The sequence below is a fragment of the Erithacus rubecula genome (assembly GCF_903797595.1).
Source record: "Erithacus rubecula genome assembly, chromosome: 4".
NCBI classification, from domain to species: Eukaryota; Metazoa; Chordata; class Aves; order Passeriformes; family Muscicapidae; genus Erithacus; species Erithacus rubecula.
In genome coordinates, this window is record NC_136686.1 from 63378441 (window position 1) to 63401578 (window position 23138).

The following is a 23138-nucleotide window of genomic DNA, read 5'->3' on the forward strand; positions in this document are numbered from 1 at the left end:
CTTCAGTGAACAAAGCAAAGTTGGACACCAAGGATCCAGAATGTACAGCCCTCCCTGTTGGGAGTAACCAGAAGAGACTAACAAAGACATCACAGCCTAAGCACTGTAAACTCTGGCAGGGAAAAGTTGATAAAAAGGCTGAAAAATGTGGACTAATTAGCACGAGAAGCAAGAAACCAATAACTAATAGAACAGTAATTAATGAAGAGAAATATGCAATTTAGAAACGAGTGAGCGAGAAGTTTTGGAAATGCGTGTGGCTGGAGTTTTCTGCTATGCACTCCAGCTGGGAATAACGCGATGCCCAGAACTGTAGAATAGAGAGTTCGGGAGTTTAATTTACCCCCATGTTTTTGGTGCCATACTGAGGAGCCCAGAACTGGCCACAGGAGAATGGGTGTCCGCACCGAGGCCCTTGGCAGCCGCGGCGGCACAGCCAGGTTGTTTCTGAGGGCTCCAGGCCCGTTCTGTGCTTTCCCCCATTCTCCCCACTGCAGCTCGCGGCCGCGGGCACGCGCCTCGTGCCAGCCCAAGATGGCGGCCGCGGCGGGTCAGCCCTGTGGGAGGGACGGGGGCGGGGAGGGTTTCCATAGCGGCGGTGTCACATCGGGGCACTTCCTGGTCGGAGGCCGCCGGTCCCGGGGCAGCGAGCAGGGACGCGCCGCTGGGGAAGGCGGCGGAGGGAGGCCCCGGGAAGAGGAGGAAGCCGAGCAAAGGTAGGGAGAAGCCGGCGTTTGCTCCGGCCATTGTGCGACCACGGGGTGGCCGGCTGGACCCGTCCATTGCGGGGGTGCGGGGGGGGCCGCGTGTGTGTGTAGAGGTGCCGCGCCGGACCCTCCATTGAAGCGGGCGGGTTCCTCCCGGCTGAGGGGAGGCGGGCGCTACCATCCTCCCCCGGGGGGAGCGCGCACCCCCCGCGGGGCCGGCGAGGTGGAAGTGGCGGGAGCCGGCTCCCGCAGGGTACTGGGGTACTCGGACTGTTCCATTGCCAGCGGAGGGGTGTGTGTGTTCCCTGCTCTTTCTGCTGTGAACGGGGCGGCGCGTGGGGGGCTGAGGGGGCTGCGGGACGCGGCGGAGCCGGGAGTGCTGGGGGAGCCCGGGGGAAGCCCTGTGGAGATGCCCCTGGTCCCATTGTAAGGTTGGAGTGAGGTCTGGCGGCGCGAGGAGCCGCAGTCAGAGCGGGGCAGGGGGCCTGGGTGTGGGTGTGTGCTTGAGGGAGTCACGGCTGTAGGTCGCATACCTGGGGCCTCCTTCAGGCCCCCCTTTCCTGGCCGTGTGGGAGGCGACAGTGCCGCCCTAATCGGGAGTAGGGAGGATTTCGATGGCTGAACTCTTTAATGTGACTTTCTGGCACCGCTGCTCTCTCTGTACCTGCTCCCTCCTCTGCTTTCTGTAATGCTTCAGGTATGTGGTGGGAAGTGCCAGGCTGGCAGCGGTGGGCTGGGACGGAGGGCTGTGCTCAGCCTGGGTCTCCATGGGCTCTGCCAGCCCTCAGCCTCCGCTGGGGCTGCCAGCAAAGAGCCAGTTATTATCAGGTGTTTCAGGTTCTTTCTGTGGCGTGGATGGCTGCCTGTAGAAAACCACCCAAGCCACTGAACTGCCTGCTGAACGAGAGTCAAGTGGTGAATTAAAACCCAGTCTCCAAACTCCGGTAGCAGTTGTTCACTCGCGTATGCTCGAGAATAACTTTCTTTGTGCCATTTGCTGCTTGGAGGAGGCAGCTGCATGAAAGTGTCTGTGAGGGGAGCTGGTTTTCAGCTTTCCCTGAATTACAGTGGAGTGAAAACAAATCCACATCTGCCCTGTTCACAACAAATGTATCTTCAGTTAGGATAATTATATTAAATAATTGTTTTCTATGGTTTTCTAGCTTGCTGCGTGCCCTGCAATCTAGAGCTGCTGTGTGACAGTCGAAACTCCAACTCTACCAGGCGTGTGTGTATTAAACGCAGCGGCCAATCAGCAGTGCCTGAAACTAAAGGCGATTTGCCTCAACGCTTTGTAGTGTAAATATTCCTGTATGAACAAAGGAGGGTGTGTCGTTTGGCTTGTTTCATTTGTACTTCCATGTGCTTCCTCATCTGTGGCCACTCAGTGTTTCTCTGTAGGTTCTGAAACAGTAGCAATTTCACTTTGTTGTGAATTGTGCATTTGTGCTGTCTTGGGCATTTTACTGAGCTGGGGTGCTCAGAGGCTTGGTGCTATATTTGCATTTTTGGCATATTCTTTTTAATAACTGTGCTCTGGAGTGACTTAGTTTTGCTCCTTTTTAACTTTTGTTGTTTCTGATTATAACTTTTAAGTTAATTCAGCTGAGATGCAGTGTAAAATAAGTATTTAGTAGAACTGCCCTTTAACTGTGCCTCTGCCCTCTGATTATACAGGACAGAAACCATCAATTTCAGACTTAATGTTTTGCCATCCAGCTATCTGCAACTCTGAAACATAGTGCTTCTGAAGTCTGTCTGTTTTCTGTGAGGGGCTGTAACGTTTGGTTTAAAGAAGATGGTAAATGACACTAAAATACTGATTTGTGCAAGGCAGGCTCTCTTTAGACTGTGTGTGCAGGCAGTGCAGTTGCATGCTACTCCTGTAATTCCTGGTTTTTGGAAACTGGGAGTATAAATTCTTAATGTTAACTCCTTAGTATCTAAATTAAACAGATACTACAGTAACACACAGGTTAGACCTGAATTTTTAATTGCCAACTTAAAGGAAAATTTCTCCTCTGGGTAGAGTCATACTGCATAGAAGTACAATGTGCTGTAATTTGCTTGCAATCTGGCTCCTGCTAATTATCCTGAAATAGAGCATTGGGTAAAAAAGAGACCAGGCACCAGCTATGGAAACAGGTAATTGAATGTATTATGAGTGTGTGTGGATTTGAAGTTGCAAAGAGCTTCACTCACTGCAGGTATTCCTTTCAAATCTCAGTTAAAGTGCCAGTAGTTTCACAGCTACTGAAGGTGATACTCCCAAGAGTGAGTAGATGTGTGTCACTAGAGGAAGCATGAGGTGGAATACAAAGGTTAGCTCTTCAGGAAAAGACAAAGGTATTTGTGGGTGGGTGGTTTTTTTAAATTTTATTTTTATTTTAGCCTTGTTGATTGCAAGGAAAATCAGGCAGAGTGTCAGGCACTGTTTTCAATTAAAGTTTTTCCAATATAGTGTCTTTCAGAAAGACACTGAACAAGTAATAGACCCCTTCTTTCTGTTTTGTAGTAGTTGGTAGTATTTCTGTATGGGAGAGAACCCTGCAAGCATCAAAATAAACCAGGTTGGCTGAGAAATCAAAGTGAAAGCAGTTTAGTTTCTAACAGGCATCACTAGGAAAAGATGCTGCTTGCTATTGCAATGCAATAGAAAGCAGGGACTCTGCTTTTTGGTAGACTTTCAATACTGCTTCCTATTGCTGTACTCAAAATTACAGATGAAATAACAAAATTTTCCTTTTTTAAAAAAGTTATTTACAAGGGAAGTTATATAAACCACACATAGTGTTATTACAGAGAGCAATAACTGACTTTACTGAACTCTGCACTGTCTGCTAAACAGAGCTAGCAATAGCTAAAGAAAATATTTAGACACTGAAGGCAATAGAGGAGTAGCACTTTACAGCTGGGAGTTGGAGGTCAGGCTGCTCTGGTGCTCTCAGCATTCACTTTTCACACATTTCAGTAGAACAGAGCTTCTGGATCATCCCCATCTCATTTCCTCAGTGATACGTGACAAGGTTTTTATAAGTGATGAGGGTGCATAATTAAGCTATTATTAGCCTTAAGTGGTTTTGAGAGCTGCTGTTTTGTTTTTTCCTAATGAACAGCCTTTTCCTGTACATACACACAATAAAATGTCATGTAACACGATGTCTCAAAGGCAAAGTATTGTTAGTTCATATTTACAAAACTGAGGTGAGATAATGACTTTGGTAAGCCAAGTTGAATGGGACACTCTGGTCTTCCAGTTGATAATGATTCAAGAAGAATTTGGTCCCAAAGGTAGTGTGAAACTGGTCAGAAGTGCCTTGGATCTGGTTTGAGGGCTGTCTGATCCATTTGATGTTTTTAACATAATAGGTGTTATTAGCCTAGAAAATAATTAAATGTTGGGAAAGTTATATTTGCTAATTTTGACACCAGTAATCGAGAGGAAGCTGACAAGGCTGCAGTTCTAATGATATGTTTTAATACACACTCTTCATTTTTGATTGGGCTGTGTATGCTTAAATATTCAATTTAGCAGACATTCATGGAAAGTTGACAGGGCCTGCAGTTTAGACTGTTCTTCACTGATTGTAGCATCTCTTGCCTTTGTGTTCACCTCTGCTTATTTAGAATGTTTGTGTGTGGATTTTTTCAGCTGCTTTATTTCCCTGCTGAGTCTCTTCCCTGTGTTACTTTTTCAGTGCAAAAAGTTTGGTTGTAATTTTCAGTCTGGAGCTTTACCAAAGGCTTCCTTTTGGCAGCTGGATTTCTTTTTTTCATGGTGTGTGTGGCTTTGATGTTTTGTTCTTTTTTTTTTAAATTGTTTTAGCAGTTGATAAAGGAATCTTCTTGTGATGTCCTGTGAAGTTCCTGTAATAGTTTGCAGTGTGCTGTAGATTTGTAAATGTTATGCAAACTCATATTTTAGGGAAAGTTACATCTCTTCTTATGTCTTTTTGCATTTTACTTTTGGGGGTTTTTTTTGAGCATGAAGAGATTAGGAGAGTTGAGACTTGAAATCTGAGTCAGCACAAGATATCTGTCTGGATTAGCACAGGTGGTGAGATTCAGCAGGTTCTAATTGGTCTTAAAAAGAGGAAATACATCACATGATATTCCTTAATTGACAGATAGTCTCTATTTGTGCAGGTATTAGAAGAAAACTGTATAGCTTAGTAGATATGTTGGATTTCTTCTTTTCATCTCAGCTGTGAGGAGAAATTTCTTTCATTCAACTGTTCTATCAGACTTGTATAAACTTGCTTTTAGCAGCAGGAGGGAGATTATGTAATAAATTTTTCAAAATGTACTTGCTGTGCTGTCATTGTTGGAGATTAAGACCTCTATATTTGGCTTCAGGGAGTGCCAGGCTTATTGTTAGTGAATCCATATCTGCCCTACTTGGGTATCTTTTTTGAAATCAGTTAAGAATTGATGGAACTGTAGGTTTATAGTTGCTAGAAATGGTAACTTTTCCAGGTTTTGTTTCTGAGAAGGAAATGTTGGATGTCAGTGCCAACCTGTGCATGTTTAGTAGTCTTAATTGCATTTCTTGTGTTTCAAAAAGTGGGTTTTTTGCATTGTTTTGCCAGCTGAGGTTGCTGAAGGACAATACTACTTTGGAAGTTTCAGTTACTATATCCATATTGTAGTCATATACTTTCAACTTTTTACCTGCTCCCAAGAGATAACAAACATTATATTTTATAGCACATTTTTTTTTTTTTACAATACGTGCAAGTTTATAATTTGATTGTTTGAAGACGTTGTACATTTTGAGTCAATAAACTGCTAAATATAAGCATAAAGCAGTAAAGCTCCCCAGTCATAACAAACACATCTTTGTGTTCCTTTTTTTTTTTTTTAACAGAGAAGATGAAAAGAGAGTAGGAAAGACAGTTTATATGTAAACATATACTCTAGTGATTTGAAGTTGAAAAATTTATTTGTATTTTTTTTTCTCCTCCCACCTTCAGGACATGTATACCTCTGAGAAACCTTCTCCATCAAGATACCTTGCTTCAAGACCTGTCTTGGATTATATACAAAGAAGTTTCCAGTCATGAGTAAGTAGATTTCTTTCTTTCAGAAAAAAAGAAACCCTTAGTTTGTAGTTTAGAAGAACTGTACTTCTGTAGTAGGTTTTGAGAGGTGGTTATTCCTCAAAAATATTCATACTGAGTGTTGTGTCTTCAGTCCTGTAAAAATAACCAAATAAAGCTGAGATTTGGCAGATGCCATTTTTAATCTGCAAATTCTTGATCAATGTGTGCTCTGTAAGACTTCTCTGTAGTCTGGTCTCTTTTTCAAGAAGTTGAGTTCTGTAATGAGATGATGTTTGTTTTATTCAGTATAAATAAAACATGTAACTCTGAGGGGAAAAATGCCTTGGTTTTGCTAAGAATTCCAGAATTTGTGCCTGCCTAGTGCATTAAAATAACTGGTAAAAATCCAGCATAAAATGAATGGACTTCATTTTATAGGAAAAAATAAATATGTTACTCAAAATCCAGTATAGAGGGTTGATCCCAAAGGAATTCTGGCATGTATTGGAATGATCTGAGCCATAGAAAACTTGACTTAATATCTGTTATGGTGGAAAAAACAGATGAAAGACACCGGAAGTTTTGGTTTAGGTCATATCTGATGGGTAAGATAACCTCTTTTTAGTGAGCTCTTTTGAGTATTTAAAGGTCTCATAAGTTTTGCAGATGTGAGATTTCTTTATGCAACTTTTGTCAGCAGTGTTGCTTGGCCTTGTCTCATGTAGAAATAAGAATAAAACTTGGTTTGCATGCGAACTGCATTTATAATGTAGCTCAGCTTCAACACAACTGTACTGAATGTGCTGGAGGAAAAGCATCTTGTTCATAGGATAATTATATCCTTTGTTAGTAAAATAAGACCATTTGAGTTTCTGGGAGGAAGTGAGTAAAGAAAATTGTTGGTTAAATTTCTTGTCAAACTAAATGAAAAATGATTGCTCTTGACATCTGGAAAAAAAAAAGAATGATGAAGGAAATGCTTGCTAAATACAGCAGAGGAAAAATTACACCGAAAAAAGACCCAAAAGAATTGCTGAGCTGTAGGGTTCATGCTGGTATAGATAGAACTATTTTAGTTTTAATACAGATTTATTTCTATTTTCTTTCATGTTGCTGTTCACACTTGTTTACTTTCTGATGTTTAAAGTATTTGCTGTATTGCGTAGAGGACAATTTTCCATGCAGTTATTCAAGTACCGGGATATCCTGATTTGTCAAACACTGTATGTGAATCTTCATTTGTTTTATAGAGCTTTTCATGTGCAGTCCTTGCCTTATGTACAGTGTTACACATGACAAATAACTGACTCATAGCTGCTGTGTGAAGTGTGATTTCCAGGGTGCTGCTGTGGTGATGTTGGTTTAGGTACAGCACATACAGACAGTGCTAGAGCAAAACAACGTTGGTTTTGATTTTGAGCTGATTCCAGACTGGAAGGTTCAGCTGTTCATTAGGAAGAATGAAGACCCTTATTCAAATGCAAGGCAACATTTTGGCAGTACTTTCTGTGGTGGTCAGTAACAATATTCTTCAATGCCAGATGCTGCATTCTTGGGGTGGAAGGGATGCTTAAGCCTGTGCTGTCGTGGGCTTCAAGAGCACAACACAAAGTGCCACTCTTTAAAAATATGGTTTAGAGAAGATTAGATGTTTTATATTTGGCTGATGTTGAATTTCTTAGTTTATGGTTTACTTAAGAGAAACTTGAACTGTAAGTACAGTACAGTTGTATGCTCCTCTTTCCTAAATATGTTGGTCAATAAGGCATTATATCCTATGAAACTGCATTCATTTGCACAGTTCTGTGCTTACTCACAAAATTTGTGGGCACCTGGAATAGCTAAAAAAGAAAAATAGTGGGAGTCTAGTAGTCTTAAATTGTGCATCATCTAGTGTCATTCAAACAAAAAATGAGGTAGTCTCAGCCACTAGAAACTCCACAGTGCTGTTATGTGCAGGCTACATGATTTAATCCTACTTACTATTTGCCTGTGATGTACTTGATTTAATATATATTTCCATTACTCTTGGTGAAGGGCTGTGTTAGATACTAAGTCCTAAAATGATGAAATCCTTTTTCTAATACCTGTCCTAAATTTATTCACAGGCAGATAATGCCTATTTGGATTTTTTGCCAACTTTATTCACTAGATTAAGTAATATTTACAGTAGAATATTTGTTGTTTACCATATAAAATTTGTTACATAAAGCTTATTATTTTATTTAAATACCTTGTAGAAGTAAATCTGTTAATATCCTGGTAACACGTGCTTATTTTTAAGCAAATGATCAGTTAATTTTTTTGAAGTGAATGAGAGAACTACTTTTTTTGTTTAACTTTTTTTTCATAGTTACCAGGTGTGTAAGTGCTTGCTTTGGCTCCTGTTGTACTGGATCTTCCCCTGTGTTGGTGAAGAGCATTGACAGAATTGCAAAGTTTACCATTCATGGTGATAGTTTGTTGTTGGACAATACAAGAAGTCTGTTAAAACTGAGGCAGTCCCTGTTAAGGCTTTTATTTCTGTGCAATAGCTTTGTAAATGTCTGTTTTCATAAATAAGGGTAAGACAGGTTTGTATTTGGAATTGTGCTTTTCCATTGTATGCCTTATAGGACACTGAAGTGAATGAAATTATTTGACCTGCTGCAGTGAAACTTAAGATTAGTGCACACTATTACAAAAGCTGCTGACATTTTCATTTTCCCCCCTTAAACATGTAAGATGTAGTGCCAGTTTATAATACAGTATATTTTTTCCTGACTTTGTCTTTCTGCTTTTAGTTTTATTTCTAATACACTGAAAACTTAAAGTTGAATGCAGTTGGGAAGGTCACCTGCTTCATTGTGCTCCACTCCCATCAATTCAGGTTTTCCTTTTGTTCATCTGAGGGTAGGAACACATTTTATGTGAGAGAACACATTTTGAGAGATGCTGTGCAATGTAATCTTACATTCTGCAAATGCTTGGTATGGCCTGGTAATGATGGGAGCAGCTTTTGCTCCCCAGTTCAAATCAAGCCCACAATGGTTTGATTAAAGGCTGCTGCTGTTTGGTTGGTTCCATACCTTGACCTCTCATTACAGCTCTGGCTTTCTAGTCTGTGTTCACAGAGGAGCCTTGTGGTTTGGGATTTCTAAAAACATAGATTTTTTTTTCTTTGTCTTTCCTTCTGTGTTCTTGTAGTATATGCAAAGAAATAGTTTTGGCTGTCAATTTCCTTGTTCGTAAGCAATGAACTTGGGAATTAAAACAAATGTTAAGGTCAGCCATAACAGATCAAGATGCAGTGCTGTAGTGAGTGCCTCTAGGCCAGGCTGGATGGGGCTTGGAGCAGCCTGGTCTCATGGTTGGTGCCCCTGTCCATGGCAGGAAGATTGGAACTGGATAATCTAAAGGTCCCTTTCAACCCAAACCATCCTACACATTGTTATTTCTGTACTTGCATCTGAGTGTTCTGAGCATCTGTAGAGCTCCCTGTCCTAAGGAAAGTTTGAGTTAAGGCTGGCTCATTTTTCCCCCTCCTGGTGTGTCATAGTCAATCTATGGTGAACTGAGGACCAAGTCAAAATATTAATACAATAAATACTGGGAGACAGACTCGTTGTTTGTTTTACCCAAAATGTAGGTGGCTGTTTATTTTGTGTGTTGTGGGTACAATGTTGCAAATAATTTTAAAGCTGAATGATTTGGTGGAAGAGGCTTTGTAGTCATCACTTCTTTGCAGTGAGCTGAGATTGAATGAAAGTAAGGAGAAAGTCCAGGTTGTGACTCACTGAGACAACTGCATGCTGGGGAAGGAAAGCTTACAAGTAAGCTAAAATACTTTTATATAATAATGAACAGTAAAGTGATATTAGATTATTATGTTGCATGCTAGGTTTTTGTTTTAATTTTGAACCATGAACTCTGAAAGCCTAGTCATGAAATGCAAGTTTGAAGCCACAGTTAGTGAAGTGTTTTCACAATTGTTGAGATTTCACAACACAGTTATCTTCTAATCTTTATAAATACTGTCACTTGAGAAATAGAGAAGAAGCCATTGAGTCTCCTGGGTTATCTTTCCTGAAACTTGAAATAATAATTCTCTGTGAAAAACTGAAGCTCGGAATAATAAAGGAGACAAATAATAAGGGAACAAAGAGCCATAATGCAGATTTGCAAAATGTGGCTTTGTATACTTGTGATAAGTTTCTAAAAATATTTAAGAGTTAAATAATAGTACCCCCCTGCAAGTCAACTATGTGAAAAAAAAGGAAATCCATAAGACTCTTAAATAGTAAATTACTGTATATTAGTGACCACCTGAAAATTGCTTCATTGATAATCAGTGTTTATTTAATATTTCCTCTTTTTTATTGAAGCTATTAAGGGAATTCACCACTGTAACTGTAGTTACACATGAGAATTTCAATCAGTAGTGGTACACTTTTAACTTTTTTATACTGAAAGAGACATTGTTTGGCTCTGGAATCTTGTAGTAGGAGAACTTGTCACTTGTCTTACTTCACTGTTACTCTTTTGTGTTTTCTTAACTTTTCAGATCTGTTTTCTTGGGGTACTGCTACTTGCTGCTCTATCTCCTCTTTATATTGCAGCTTGTACCTGGTGAGTCTGTCAGCAGCTGGGCTGGAGATAATTTTCTGACTCAAAATACAGATTAAGAGATGAGAATTAATGAGTTACAGAAGCCTGTATGGTCTCAACAAGGAAGTTTTGAATGAAGTTTCATTAGAACAGTTTGGGTTGCAGGAGCCAAGGCTGAACTCAGGGTCTTAAAATTTCATGACCTCTTTAAAATGTTGCCCATGCCAGTAATGGGCTGATGTCCTTTGCCTCCCTGAATTCCTGCATTATTCTTCCTTGTCCCAGGAGCACTGATGAGGCTGACTGGAATTGGGTGGCTCCCTAAGCTCTTGCCTAGGTAGCTGCATCCATGGCTACACTGCTGCCCTGCAAGGAGAGCAGTGCAGGGGATCAGTGACCCCTGGGTGAGATTCTGCTAAATGCTGTTTTTCCCTTGCTGGAAGTGTGCATGGAACTGTAGCTTAAGTTGTTCAGGAATGTGGTAATCTTGGGCTTCCTCTCTGCTAAGCAAGGAGAGGCATCTCCTGAGGGCTAATCAGATCTTGGATGACCCAGTTTCTCACCAATACTGTAATTAAACTGCTCCTCTGAATACACAGAGTGCATGAGTAGCACTAAAATATAAAGCCAAATACTTTGCACAAAACTGATGTATTACATGGGGGAATTGCAGGTACACTAGTAGAAACTTACTTCTTGTTTTAATATTTGCATTTTATTATGCTGGATTTTTATTTATTCAATTGATGTAATGATGCAGCTTCTCAGACCTTGCAGATTTTTTCTGTTCATAGTACAGTTATTTAAATAAATCAGAACACAAATTAAAGCTTTTTGAAATTTGTCTGTATTTAAACAGATGTAAAAGTAATTTTCAATTTTTTTTTCATAATACTTCCTTTATTTTTGGTCATTTTTTAGGATATTTATGGCTAATAAGCTGTAAGTTGTTGCTTCCCTTGCACTTAAAATTTATTTTTAGGTCAAAGAGGCAGATAAACAGTTTTTAAATTTTATTCTGTCACATATTTACTTGAACAAAGTAAGTCTTCAATCTCCATAGTCTGAAATGAAGTTGCATCTTTGCAGTTGCAGTTCCCAGGAATGTATTCATCACATCCAGAAGCTGTGTTTGCAGGTGGTAGGTTCAAGTTCAGTAATGTCACTTTTTATAGGGCTTTGTTAACAAAGAGGTATTGGATAATACTTACTCTTTAGTTTAATTTATGTGTAGTCAAGTTAAATTTATAAAACCCTTTACATACACTTCAGATACATTGACTGAACATTTTTAAAAGGTATTATAGTTACTTTTAAATTTATTTTTCCAGAAAGAGAACTTCAAATCTATCTTCTTTCCTTTGGCTTTTCCCTGGCAAGCTGTTGGGGCTTCTCTAAATAAATTAATGCAACATGACTACTTTTAAAGAGATGTAATTTCTGTTTGTAAACCAAAATATTGGCACTTGCAGGAAACTATTGGTAGTTTTGAGCTGACAGGGAGGTGTGGCAGGAAAATTGCCATCATTAATGTTGCTGGAGTTCCAGTGTTTTTGTATGCACACACTGTTCCCCAAATGTGTCCTTTTTAGGCATTGGCACTTCATATTTATTCTGCTATGTTTGTACTGGAAAAAAGGTTGGACTGTTTACAAATTATTTACTTTATGGTACTCCAGCTGTGTGTGTCTCTAAAACAAGAAGGATGATAGAAAGATGGTTATGATACTAATTTATGTATATTTAAACATTCATTGTATGCTTTGTCATATATATTTTATGTAATTATTTTCTCTTTACAATGTAAAACTATATTTCTACATAAAATATATTAAAAATGTTTTATTTATGTGTTTATAAATAAACAAGAGTCATCTTCTAACATCTGTCTGCCTCAGTGTTTTGATTGATGACCAGTAAGGAGTGCTGAATTATTGTGGCTAATTGGCATACACAGCAGTACATGCCTTTGGCACAATAATATTCTTCCATTACATAGGTTTTTATTTAAATCTTAGTCTTTGGGCTTCTCTCTGTGCTCCTTTATACAGAGCATTGCACAATGACACCTTTATCGTAGGCCTTTGGTGCTCCTGTGGCAGAAGGAGTAGCACAAGAACACTGTAACCTTGTTCTCTGGAGTGAGTATCAAGTATCTTCACTATGTAAGCAATTCATATTTCTAGGAGCCTATTCATCCTGTGATAAGTTGAGGGTGGTGTTCAAGTACATTCCAAAGGGAGAAGGATGCAGAAATTCCCAACTAAAGGACAGATGAAAAGGAACAGTTATAAATGTAGATGTTTGGGTGGGCACCCCCTTCTCTGCATAAGGCACTTAATAGTCTCAGAACAATGTTGCAGTTACTGCAGGAGGATTTTAAGCTCCCTAATGGTGGTGTTATTTTCTTTTGAATCAAAGAATTCACAAAACATCTGAATGGGATGAGGGGTTAGAAATGGACTGAAGAACTTTCCCAACAGCAGTGCTAAATGAGGTGTTCACAGAGCTTTCCTTGCATGAGTCATGTTGATTCTCACTTTCCATACAAATGATTGAATAATATGAAGCACTGTGTAGAGAAAGTGAAGTACTGCTGCTCAGTGGTGTAACTTTATCACAGATACAAAAAATAATTGAGCTGCAGTCTCCCTTTATGTTGTTATCCATGTTCATATTCAAGAAACAATGCACCTGGTTTAAAAAATGTGTGGTTATTTAAAGCTAAATTGACTGTGTTTCAAGAAAAACTATTTTGACATGCTTTACCCAACTATTGATAGGAAACAACTTCTCTGATTAGTAACACAGTTGGAAAATATTTGGGGTTGTTGCCAGAAGTAGAGTTATGTAAGTAATGTCAGTGAGATTACTGGCTCCATATTTGTTTAAATTTAAGATCTTTTCTTTACTTAAACTATCCAGCCTGTTATCCTTTCACTGTTTACAAGGATGGTTGCAGATGTCTTTGGTACATGGTGATATCCTATCAATCAACTAATTGTAAGGCTTGTTTAAGCTCTCATTGCAAAGGACCCTCTCCCCTATAATTCAGATACTGTGATTTCTAAAATTATGTGGGAGACTGGCAAGATAGCACTGGAATTTTTTCAATGCTATTGGTAAACCTGGACCTATCCTGTTCAACATTTCTGAAGCAAGCATGAAGTTGTACAGAACTCCCCAGGTTTTTCTATTTGGGAAGCTGGTGTGAGGTGTTGTTTTCTTTCTTCTCTTCTTTTTTTTTCCTCAGTTTTATTTTATGTAACATAATGGTCTCCAGAATGGAAGGCATACCAACACGCTGTAGAACCTCAGTGCTTTTGGCCAGAGCAGTCATTAATCTAACAGATCACTAATGTAAAAGGGCACTTTGTTTTAATAAAGCACTTTGGTTTGCCATAGGAGAGTAGGCTTGAATGCAGTCTTTCTGTTTTAGCCTTGAAAAGCTCTTTGAAAACCTGCCTAATTCTGTGGTGGAGTGCTGAAAGCTTAACTCAGAACTCTTTTGAGCACAGCTCACACTTGCCAGAATTTTTAGGGACATTGGGAAGTAAGTCTCTCACCAGAATGTTCTGTTTCATTCAATATAAAGCTTTTTTCCTTCTCTTTTTTCCTTTGTGGTAGAATTTTATACAGCATTATATGAGAAATTTTATTTTGTGGTGCTGTGTCGGAGTTTTACAATCAGTACAATGGCATAACCTTCCTTTTCTGCACTCCCCCAAATTCAGTTTTGGAAGTGACACTTGTGAGTTCTTGGAGTGATGTGACAGCTGTGCTTGTGGTCAGGCTGCTCTACAGACCCTGTCTGCCTTGGGAGCTTCAGCACAGTTACAGCTCATATTATTTTGTATCTGGCTGAAGAACTAGATGAGCTTTTAGCTTCCTCTCTTCCCCAGTTGCATCATGTTACTGTAAGAATGCTTGAATGCTGTCATGATTGGTCTTGGAGAACAGGAGAGGAAAAATTTGGTCTGTCACTGTAAAGAGATGAGGAACAAATTGAAAAGTGTCAATTATGCTTTTTATTTCCTCCTCACTTGCTTCCTTGCCCCCCACCCCCCTTTTCTATGTCAGAAGTAGTGACAAAAACATTTATTTGTACATTTTGCTCTAAGTATGTGGTAGGAAAGTTTTCTTTTTAGGGCAAAGGCTAATGAGTCACTTTTAGTGACATTTCAGTATTTATTTATTCCTTGTGCATTAAAACAAACTAAAAGAAATAATATTTATGTGAAACTCACTGTAAGTCTCTTGAGTGTTTTTTCCCCTCTTCTTAATGCAATCAGTCATTAAGTGGAACATCAGTTTAGGAGAGCCAACACAATTTTTGTTTTTGTTTAACACTGTATATTAGGGGACTTACAGGATGATACAGCAAAGCCTGGTTACCTGGGTGTTACTCAGTGAAATTTAACAAGGATAAATCCACTGCAAGAGGGGATGATGGCACTTCTGTTCCTTTAGCACTGGTGTAGTGCCAGTGGGAGTTAAAATACTAGGTTACAGTGTGTGAATGTGATGCTGTTTAAAGTGATGACCATTCTTGTCTGGACCATGGCAGTTGTTGGCTGAAACTTGGCATGATTTTAAATTCTTCATAGCTGCAGAGAACATAGAGAACAGTAAATATGCTACAGCTTTCCATCTGCCAGAACTGGGATGGAGTTAGTAGGTTCCTTTGTTGTTGTTCATGCAATAAGTAGGTAAGACATTTTTCATTTGGATGAATTGACTATCTTAAGGTGAAGCTGACTAAAGAAGTCTCAGATGCCCAAATGTTTCCACAATTTTTTCATTGATGAGGGAAAAGGAGAACTCTTCAACAGAGGAAGCATTTATATGTTTTTATGGGAAGTAGGATTGGATATGAAGGAAGTGGGGCCTGCTCATTACAGCACACTAAATAAATCCAGATGGAAGACCAGAGGCAAAACAGAGATAACCATTAAGGTAGCCACAACCCACCACTTAGACAGAAAATATCTCAAGTATAGCTCTAGCATTAATCTTAGGTAGTCACAGTTAACATGACTGTAACATTTAAGTGCTAAGCCTGGATTTTAAAAATACATTAGTTAAAATCTGCTTTGAAAGATGCATTTCTGAGTGAACATAGAAGGAGAGCAGGAGGCAGAAGTCTGAAAGTGAGCAGGTGTTGATGTCTCCCATTAGAGCACAACTGCAGGAAGCAAACAGACCCAGGTAGGCTTCCTTGTAAAGGAGGGTGGTTCCCTTCTGCTCTGTGTGACCTTTGGGTTAATTTCCATTGGCTGCTTTTGAAATGTTGAATTTGATCTTCCTTTGAACGTGTCTCTTTGTAATAGGTTTTTCATCATTAAGGTAGGTTGCATTTGTGGGATTAGATGCCACCACAGTGTTAGATTAGCCTATTAGACAATCTTCAAAAACTTGTTTTAAAAGTTTTGATTTTTCTTGCAAAGACAGAAAGCCACACCGTGTACTATGTGCTGCACAAACCATGGCTGCAAATACATGGGCTTAATAAAAGTAGTGTGTATTTTGCAGTGGACTAATAAGATTTGATGTTCTTCCTGGTGCCTCTCTACAGCTGCATTTTATTAAATGGATTAAATATCAGCATAGAAATGTACATGCAGTGAAGGATGTAATCACGCTAACAAATAGCAGTGCATCGAATTTTCTAGTTTTTCTTTGCCTCAGGGAGGTACAAGATTATTAGTCTCATTCATATCCTCCAAAGGAAACCAAGTAAGGATTTAAATTAAAAGCAAAGTTTTTGTTTTGCTTCTTTCTTTGAATTGAACATGCATTCACTTTTATCAGTCTATGCCTGTTTAAACTAATGAATGTACTTTGACTTCAGTATTAGCACATGTTAGATAGTAATAGTTTTGGTTTTTGTTTAATATTGCAAAACTGAAAAAAGTCTTGAATGACTAGTGTGTCTTCTTTCTGTGTGCTTTGGTTTGACAGAACATTTAATGATATCCTTTAGCTTAAGATAAATTTGTTGATTAGCACTACAGCCATTACCCAAATCCAGGCAGTGTAAAATTGCTGCATATTCTGTTTGAAATACTGTAAATGCAGAAAACACTACATATTATTGGGGAATATATTTTAAATAATTTTTATTGTAATTTCAACTTCATTAATGTCTGATTTCTTTTTGAGACTTCTAGTATGGAACTACTTTTTTCTCAGAAGAATCTTCATTTGCAGCTAAATTTATATGAAAACTTGCCATCTAATATGAGGAAGAGTGAGAAATCCTGTGCTGTGTGCATTCAGTGAGATGAGATCTTGTACTACCATCCTCTTTCTTCCTCCTGTTAAAAAAAAAACCATCAAACTTTATTTTCTCAATCATTTAAAATGGACTTCTTTGATACAACATTTTTTTAGGGGGTGTGAGGGATGGTGGTGGAATTCCATTTGCTTTGTTATTGCATTCTTGACCATTTCATGAGCCTTATAAAGTGACCATTTGACCTTTGAAGGGCATGGTGTGAGTGTGAGGAGAAAGAAATGTAATTAATATGAAGATTCATAATAAGAACTATTATTTTCTAGATTCTATTCTTTTTTATTTTCATAATGCTTGTTAGCTTGCTTAACACAATCCTAATCACTTAGACCCAAAAGACATGAGTACCTCTGTATCTAAGGAATTCTGCACTGCAGCCTGAGCTATTCCTTTTGCCAGGGTTAAATACCTAGGAGCTTTTGGAACTCTTTGAACTATTGCTACATGGTGCAGTTTACATGCACTTGTAGGTCTAAATCTACAGAAAATACATGAGCAAAGAAGAAGCAGCACCCTTTTCTCATGGAGGTGACAGGTATAAAACACTTTTATTGGGAGGAAAAAATAAATTGTACATTACACATGCATTATACAGGCTTCATTGTGGCTCTCTGGGAGACTCACTGTCTGTCTTCTGGTAGTCTAGAGCCACTTGCAGAATGTGTTGTAGCAAGAGCTGAGAAGGTGAAAACTGATGCAAGAGGGGTGGCAGTGAGAGCACTGAGCAGGGATGGGATTGTGCAATGTGTAGTTTTCCTTCCCTGTGTGCAGTAAGGTCTGTGGAATGTGGCCCTGTGTTTTTCTGTCTTCCCTTTTTCCCCAGTTATACAATTTGTTTTTCTATTTTGAGTTTATAGGTTTTTTTCCCTGGAACTGGTAGAATTACTTTCAATGACCATTTATTGAAGTTTTCCATCATCTGAATTTAATGAACACCTTTTTTGCATGTTTAAAGAAAAACAGACTTCAAACAAATAACTTTCTCTTGAAATTATAACTTTTCCAGCCTGTAGTACATCAAGCTACTTTCTCTTCCTAAGAAGATGCCTTCTAAATAAGGCTCCTAGATCTTCATCAGTTTCTTTTAAAAACTGCAGCTGTAGTTTCATGCTTTAAATTTGGTAACAAACCTGCTAGAAATGAAGAAATATTTCCAAGTGGATTCAAATTCCACTGGATTAAGCAGTTACTGACTCTGAAGGACCATTGAGAAGACTGTGAGGATGTTTATTTATTTTTATGGATGCTTTGCAAAATGCATAGCCAAAAGCAGTCATTTTTGAAAAATGAGCTCTTGAATAATAAATGGAGTTGTGTCACTGGTGCAAACATTATTACAAGAAAGGCTATCAGAATTTCACATAGGAATTCTTGAGAGCATTACGTTTTCTTCTTTCATGCTTCAAAGAATGATCTGTAGAAAATAAAGATTAAGAATTTAAAGTTTCAGAGATTTATGGGGACATTTAATTATTGTTCTGGAACTCTAGAATTCTCATCTAACTACAATACATTATTGAGAACAGTAAAAAACTGTAGGCTTCAGTTTAGAGATTGGAAAATTAATTCAAAATATTAGTGAGAAACAATAGATAACCTACTACATAGCAGCTGTAGTACTAACTTGTATTATGATATATTGCCTTGGAGCTCAATGCCTAATTGTTTTGAGATAATAATTTGAAGACCAGTTGTGACAGGAAAAGTCAGAGAGGAGTATCACAAACCAAAATGTTCCTGGGGATAGTTAAGGTATTTGCCTTCACAGCTGGATAGACTTTATCTGAATTCATTGTTTTTGCAAGGATAAGCAGAGTTTTTGTGAAGGGACTGTGCAAGTGTTCTTACACTTTACTCTTATTTGATATTTAAAGAATCTTTTCCTTGAGTCTGACTTGAATTTCCTTAATCCTTTAATCTGTTCTTGAAAACTTCTATCCTGCATATGAGATAGTGGTTCCTGATGGGAAAATCATCTTCATTTTCTGAGCCCCTTTGCTCAGATGGGAGGGACAATGGAGCAGTTGAAGCAGTTGTGGTTTCTGAAACTGCAGCTTTGAAAGCAAACATTCCAATGGGTCATTAAGAGCAGGTGCCCTCACTTCCCATGGCAGTGGAGTTTTTACAGCCCCTGTTACAGACAGCCCTGCTGACTCACACCTTCTGGCTATTACAGCCCAGAAAGGAGGGTCCAAAGAGCAAATGCACCCTGCTCTCCTGTACATCCTCTTCTCCTGCCTCTAATGTCAGACTTTGCTCTATTGCAGAACTAGAGTCACCAGGGGTGTTTTGTGTATTTATTTGCTTCCTAGAGAGCTTAAGGCTTGATCCTGCTGCCATTGAAACATCAGTGACAGAACTGCTTAGGGCTAGAACTGGGCTAGGACCTTCCTGGCCATTTTGTTATGGGCTCTCCATTCCCTGGGGTGTCAGGCCTGAAATTGTGGCATTTTAACCATGTGTGGAGTCTAGCAGGTAGGGAAAAGGACATAATTCTGGCTGTGGGGAACACAGGGGAGCATGATGAAGCCACACCTACACAGGTTTCTGCAGAGAGGTTGGGAATAATCAGTATGCAGAATATCTGAATCCTGGACAGTTCAAGTTGCTAAGAGGTGGAAAAAGAACAAGTGACAATAACTTTGCATTTCAGCTCAAATGTGTGCAGGGCTGTTGTTCCTATGAATGAAAGGCCTCGAGCCATTGCAGTGAGTAGGATTTTTTTCTGGTAGCAGCTTGTAGCCTTTCTGTAAACGAGGACACAACAAACAGGCCCTTTTAGGGTAGCTGCAATGCTGCCTGGGAAAACCCCAAGGGTTCTTGATGGTTTTTTAATAGCCTAGACAGAATGCTGTGAATATATAACCATTACAGATTAGAAGAAGAGAGTGGAAGAGAAAATATTAAGTCTTCCTCAGACTTAAATTCTGATTTTCTCCACCTCGTGTCAAATACCTTTGACAAATACCCACTGAGCCATCCTTCTGCAGCATCATTTGTGCTGTAAATGTGTTACCTCCTGGCAATATGCTTCATTAAAAAGAGCTGCTTCCAAAGATCAGTTAATTATAATTATGTTAACGGAAGCATTTTTATTCTGAATTACGATAGCTGACTAATCAGGATGCAGGTCATTTTTTTTATTATGCTTGGGAGGGATCAAGGGCTGTACACAGCGTTCAATAAAATCCCACCCTGGTTAACTGTTCCCTCCAATACTGATGTATTTAATCATGTTGATAACATGTCCATGATTTCTGTATTCCCTACAGTTTTGAAGTCAAGGAAGTAAAGCAAAATCCAAAAACATTATCAAGGACATATTGCTTAGCAAGCTCTCTGCTAAAGAGGAAAAATGCTTGGCAGAGATCTGTGGTCTGTGCATTGAATATGTAGCACTACTTTTTTACCCCAACAGAATGTACTCAAATTGTTACACTAGATTTATGATATGGTTTCTCTGTGGTTCACCCTGTGTGTCTGTGTCCAATTGCCATGGACTTCCATCTGGTGCATCCTTGCCCACAGTGGCTGTTTTGTCAGGATGTGTGGTCTGAGAGGTGGCAGTTGTAGAGACAGATTGTATAGGAGTATCAGTTGGTTCAGTATCAGTCAAAGATAAGAGTGATCTATAACCAAGTTCTGACTCATGAGTAACAGATGAAATTGTACAATTTAACTAGTTAGTGTGTTTCATTTCTGGAAGTCTTTTTGGTATTGCCTCTATACTGAAGCATGTTTAGTGTTGCTGTCTCGGTGTATAAATTGATTTGAGGAAAGACTAATAGCAGCCACCAAGCTTATTGTGTAATTCTTCAAAGTGATTTGTTAAATTTATTCTTTGTCATGTCTGCTTCAGACTTGCACTATTTTCTTTACATTGTATATAGAATGTTGTTTACATTTTCCTAAATTATTTTAGGAAAGCTTTGCAAGTTTTCTTCAGTTTTTTTCCTACATGCCAATTGTCACAATAAAGGAGAGAGGGAAACTACTTTGCATACCAGTTTTGGAAACTCTTTCATGTTGGGGAAGGCAGGTGTGTGTGAAAATGATTTCCAGTCCTGAAGTTCTTGTGTGCCTCTCTTTAAAAGGGAGGACAGGGACCTGTACCAGCAAGGTAAGGGAGAGTTTGGAATAAAAAGGAACGACTTCTTTTTGCAGTTGGGAGTAGGTACTGAAGTGCTTAACTTCTTCCTTTTAAAATAATTTTTCACAAAAGTAGGTACAAGTCATACCTTCCAGTTCTTTCTTCTTCTGCTCCCCCTTCCCAACTGTTAATCTTTGTCAGTTTAACATCCTTTCCTTGTTCCAGGACTTGAGAATGTTTCTGCATCTTCTGTGGCAAAGATAATAATTTAAAAATCAGCTGTAGGATCTGCAAGGTGTATTCTTGCTTTGGAAGGCTAAGTGGATGTTATTACTGAATATTTTATTCAACCTTCATCTATTTTTTTCTTATTTCTCCTCCTATCCATAGTATGTTAATATAAAGACCATCAAAAAGTTTAGTAGTTCTGTAATAGTTGGGTTTTGTGTATCATGAACTTAGAAGTCAATTTTTTAGAGAAAATTTGCAGTGTAATACAGTTGCAAATAATGATATTCCTTTGGTTTTATATCTTTGACTTGAAGATAAGTTTGATTGCTCAACTAAATAAAGAACAAATGCATCATGGTGAGATAATAATGGAGGAAGTTCTTCCAACAGCAGTTTTGAGTACTGGATTATTAAATAATGGAGCTCTAGGTAAACCTTACTGCATTTTACATCTTACTTAAATGTTCTGAAATTATAGTTGTCCTGGAAGGGTCTGCCTGTAGCGATCTTGTCCAAACCTCTCTTGGTATAAAGTCATTGGTCTTAAACCTGGAATTTAACTTTAGGTCCTGGAGTTAGAAATTAGTCATAATATAGAAAAATTGAGGATTCTGTTTGTAACCTTTTGAGGAATCCTTTTTCAGGAAGGGGTAAGTCATAGTTGCACAGTGTGTCTACAGGCTTCCTCTTGGGTGGATGTTTGAATGCTGACAGAGTGGGAGAAGAAATCAGCCTGGCAGGTAGAAGGATTTTACTTGTCTTTGTTTTGCCTAATCAAATGGGATAGAACTTTGGGTTGCTCTTCCTTCTGGCAGAGATGAGTGGGTAGGCTGTGAATGAGACTGAAATAACAGACACAGTTTGTCATTCCTGTGCTCTGAGTGATTCAAGAGACTGACATGGAGTGGATAAATACACCAGTAAATCTTAAAATCTGAAATTCTTGTGATGAGCAGCTGGAAATGAAAAAAGGGAAAGAGATGACCTCTTCTCCCTCCCCCATCTAACACTTAAGCAATGGGAACAGAAGGTCTAAAGGCCGGAGAATGTTTTCTGTGGCCTGTGGTTTGTTTCCATGTTATGATTTTCAGAACATGTAGCTGGATTCCTAAATTGATCTCTGTGTGTGCAAGGCCTTGCAGTGCTGTGTAGGAATTCAGTTTTCTGAAGTGTTCACAGAGCCTCTTCAGGCCTGACAGTTATTTAAAGTGATCACATAAAACATAATTGCTCATGACTTTTTTTTTTTTTTTTTTTGGGTTAGTTCTGCAGAGGCTTTGACAAAAGGCACTTTTGAAGGTCCTTTGTACATGTCATTAAAAATGTTGCAGGGCACATACAGCAATCTGTCTGCCTAAAATTACCTGACCTGGGCCTCTGGTGGTGGGTGAGAGAATGCCTGAAATACTCCCAGGATTTCCAGAATTGTGAGAATTCCTGTCACGTACAAGGTGTCAGAGGTTTCTCTTTGAGGGGGGAGAAAAGGAACCCAATGAATCTCTTTAGCAGGAGCTTGCCTGTGCTCGATGGAGTTTTTGCAGGCTGGGTTTAATTTTAGTTCTGTTGGTGGGTCTGATGCTGGCTCTGCACTGCACCGGAGTCTTTCTATAAACATTACGTGAAATTTCATGAATTGAGACTGACTTGGAAAGAGGATGCAGCCACACTTGTTAGTTACTGAGCCGAGGGGAGCACGCTGCATCTGTCGGCAGTCGTTTCAAGGGTTTTGTTTTCTTTTGCTACTTTGTGAACGTTTCCTTTAAACTTTATTTAGAGAAATCAGTATGCATTCTCTGCAGTAAGTAATTCTAAAATGTTCTGTAGAAATACATTTAGGACTGCTTGTGGTTTTTTGTCTCCTTGTGCTGAAGTCACTTTAAATCCATCACCCCAGCCTGTAGAGTCGTCAGGCAGAAATCTTCCTGGGAAGGTAGATGAATTCTTCCTGCATCAGTTTTGCTTGAGCATACTAAGGACAGCCATGTAAAAAGGTGTAGTAATGAAACCTGTTGGAATTTTAGAGGAGCAGCTCGTTCCTTTGATCTTGCTAACGAGCAATGATTCAAGTGCTGCAGATTGTAAAGGATCTGGTATCGCCAGCAAGACGGAGAGCAGAGGCTGCCAGGAAAGGTAAGAGCAGCTCTGGGATGTACTCAGTGTTCTCAATAACTTGCTGTGAATCAGAA

At 39.1% G+C, this 23138-nt stretch overlaps 1 protein-coding gene across 2 annotated transcripts in view; it reads left to right on the forward strand.

Moving 5' to 3' along the window:
• The first annotated feature begins 560 nt into the window (after window positions 1–560).
• USP6NL (USP6 N-terminal like) overlaps window positions 561–23138 on the forward strand; it is a 109399-nt gene continuing 86821 nt past the window's right edge. The window contains exons 1-2 of one of the 2 annotated variants that reach the window (XM_079304429.1): window positions 561–716; window positions 5681–5770. In XM_079304429.1, the coding sequence (XP_079160555.1) occupies window positions 5767–5770 (4 nt within the window). In that variant the 5' untranslated portion in view covers window positions 561–716; window positions 5681–5766. Of the gene's footprint in view, window positions 717–5680; window positions 5771–22412; window positions 23083–23138 lie in introns of those variants that run through there. The other variant, XM_079304427.1, reaches the window with a different exon arrangement.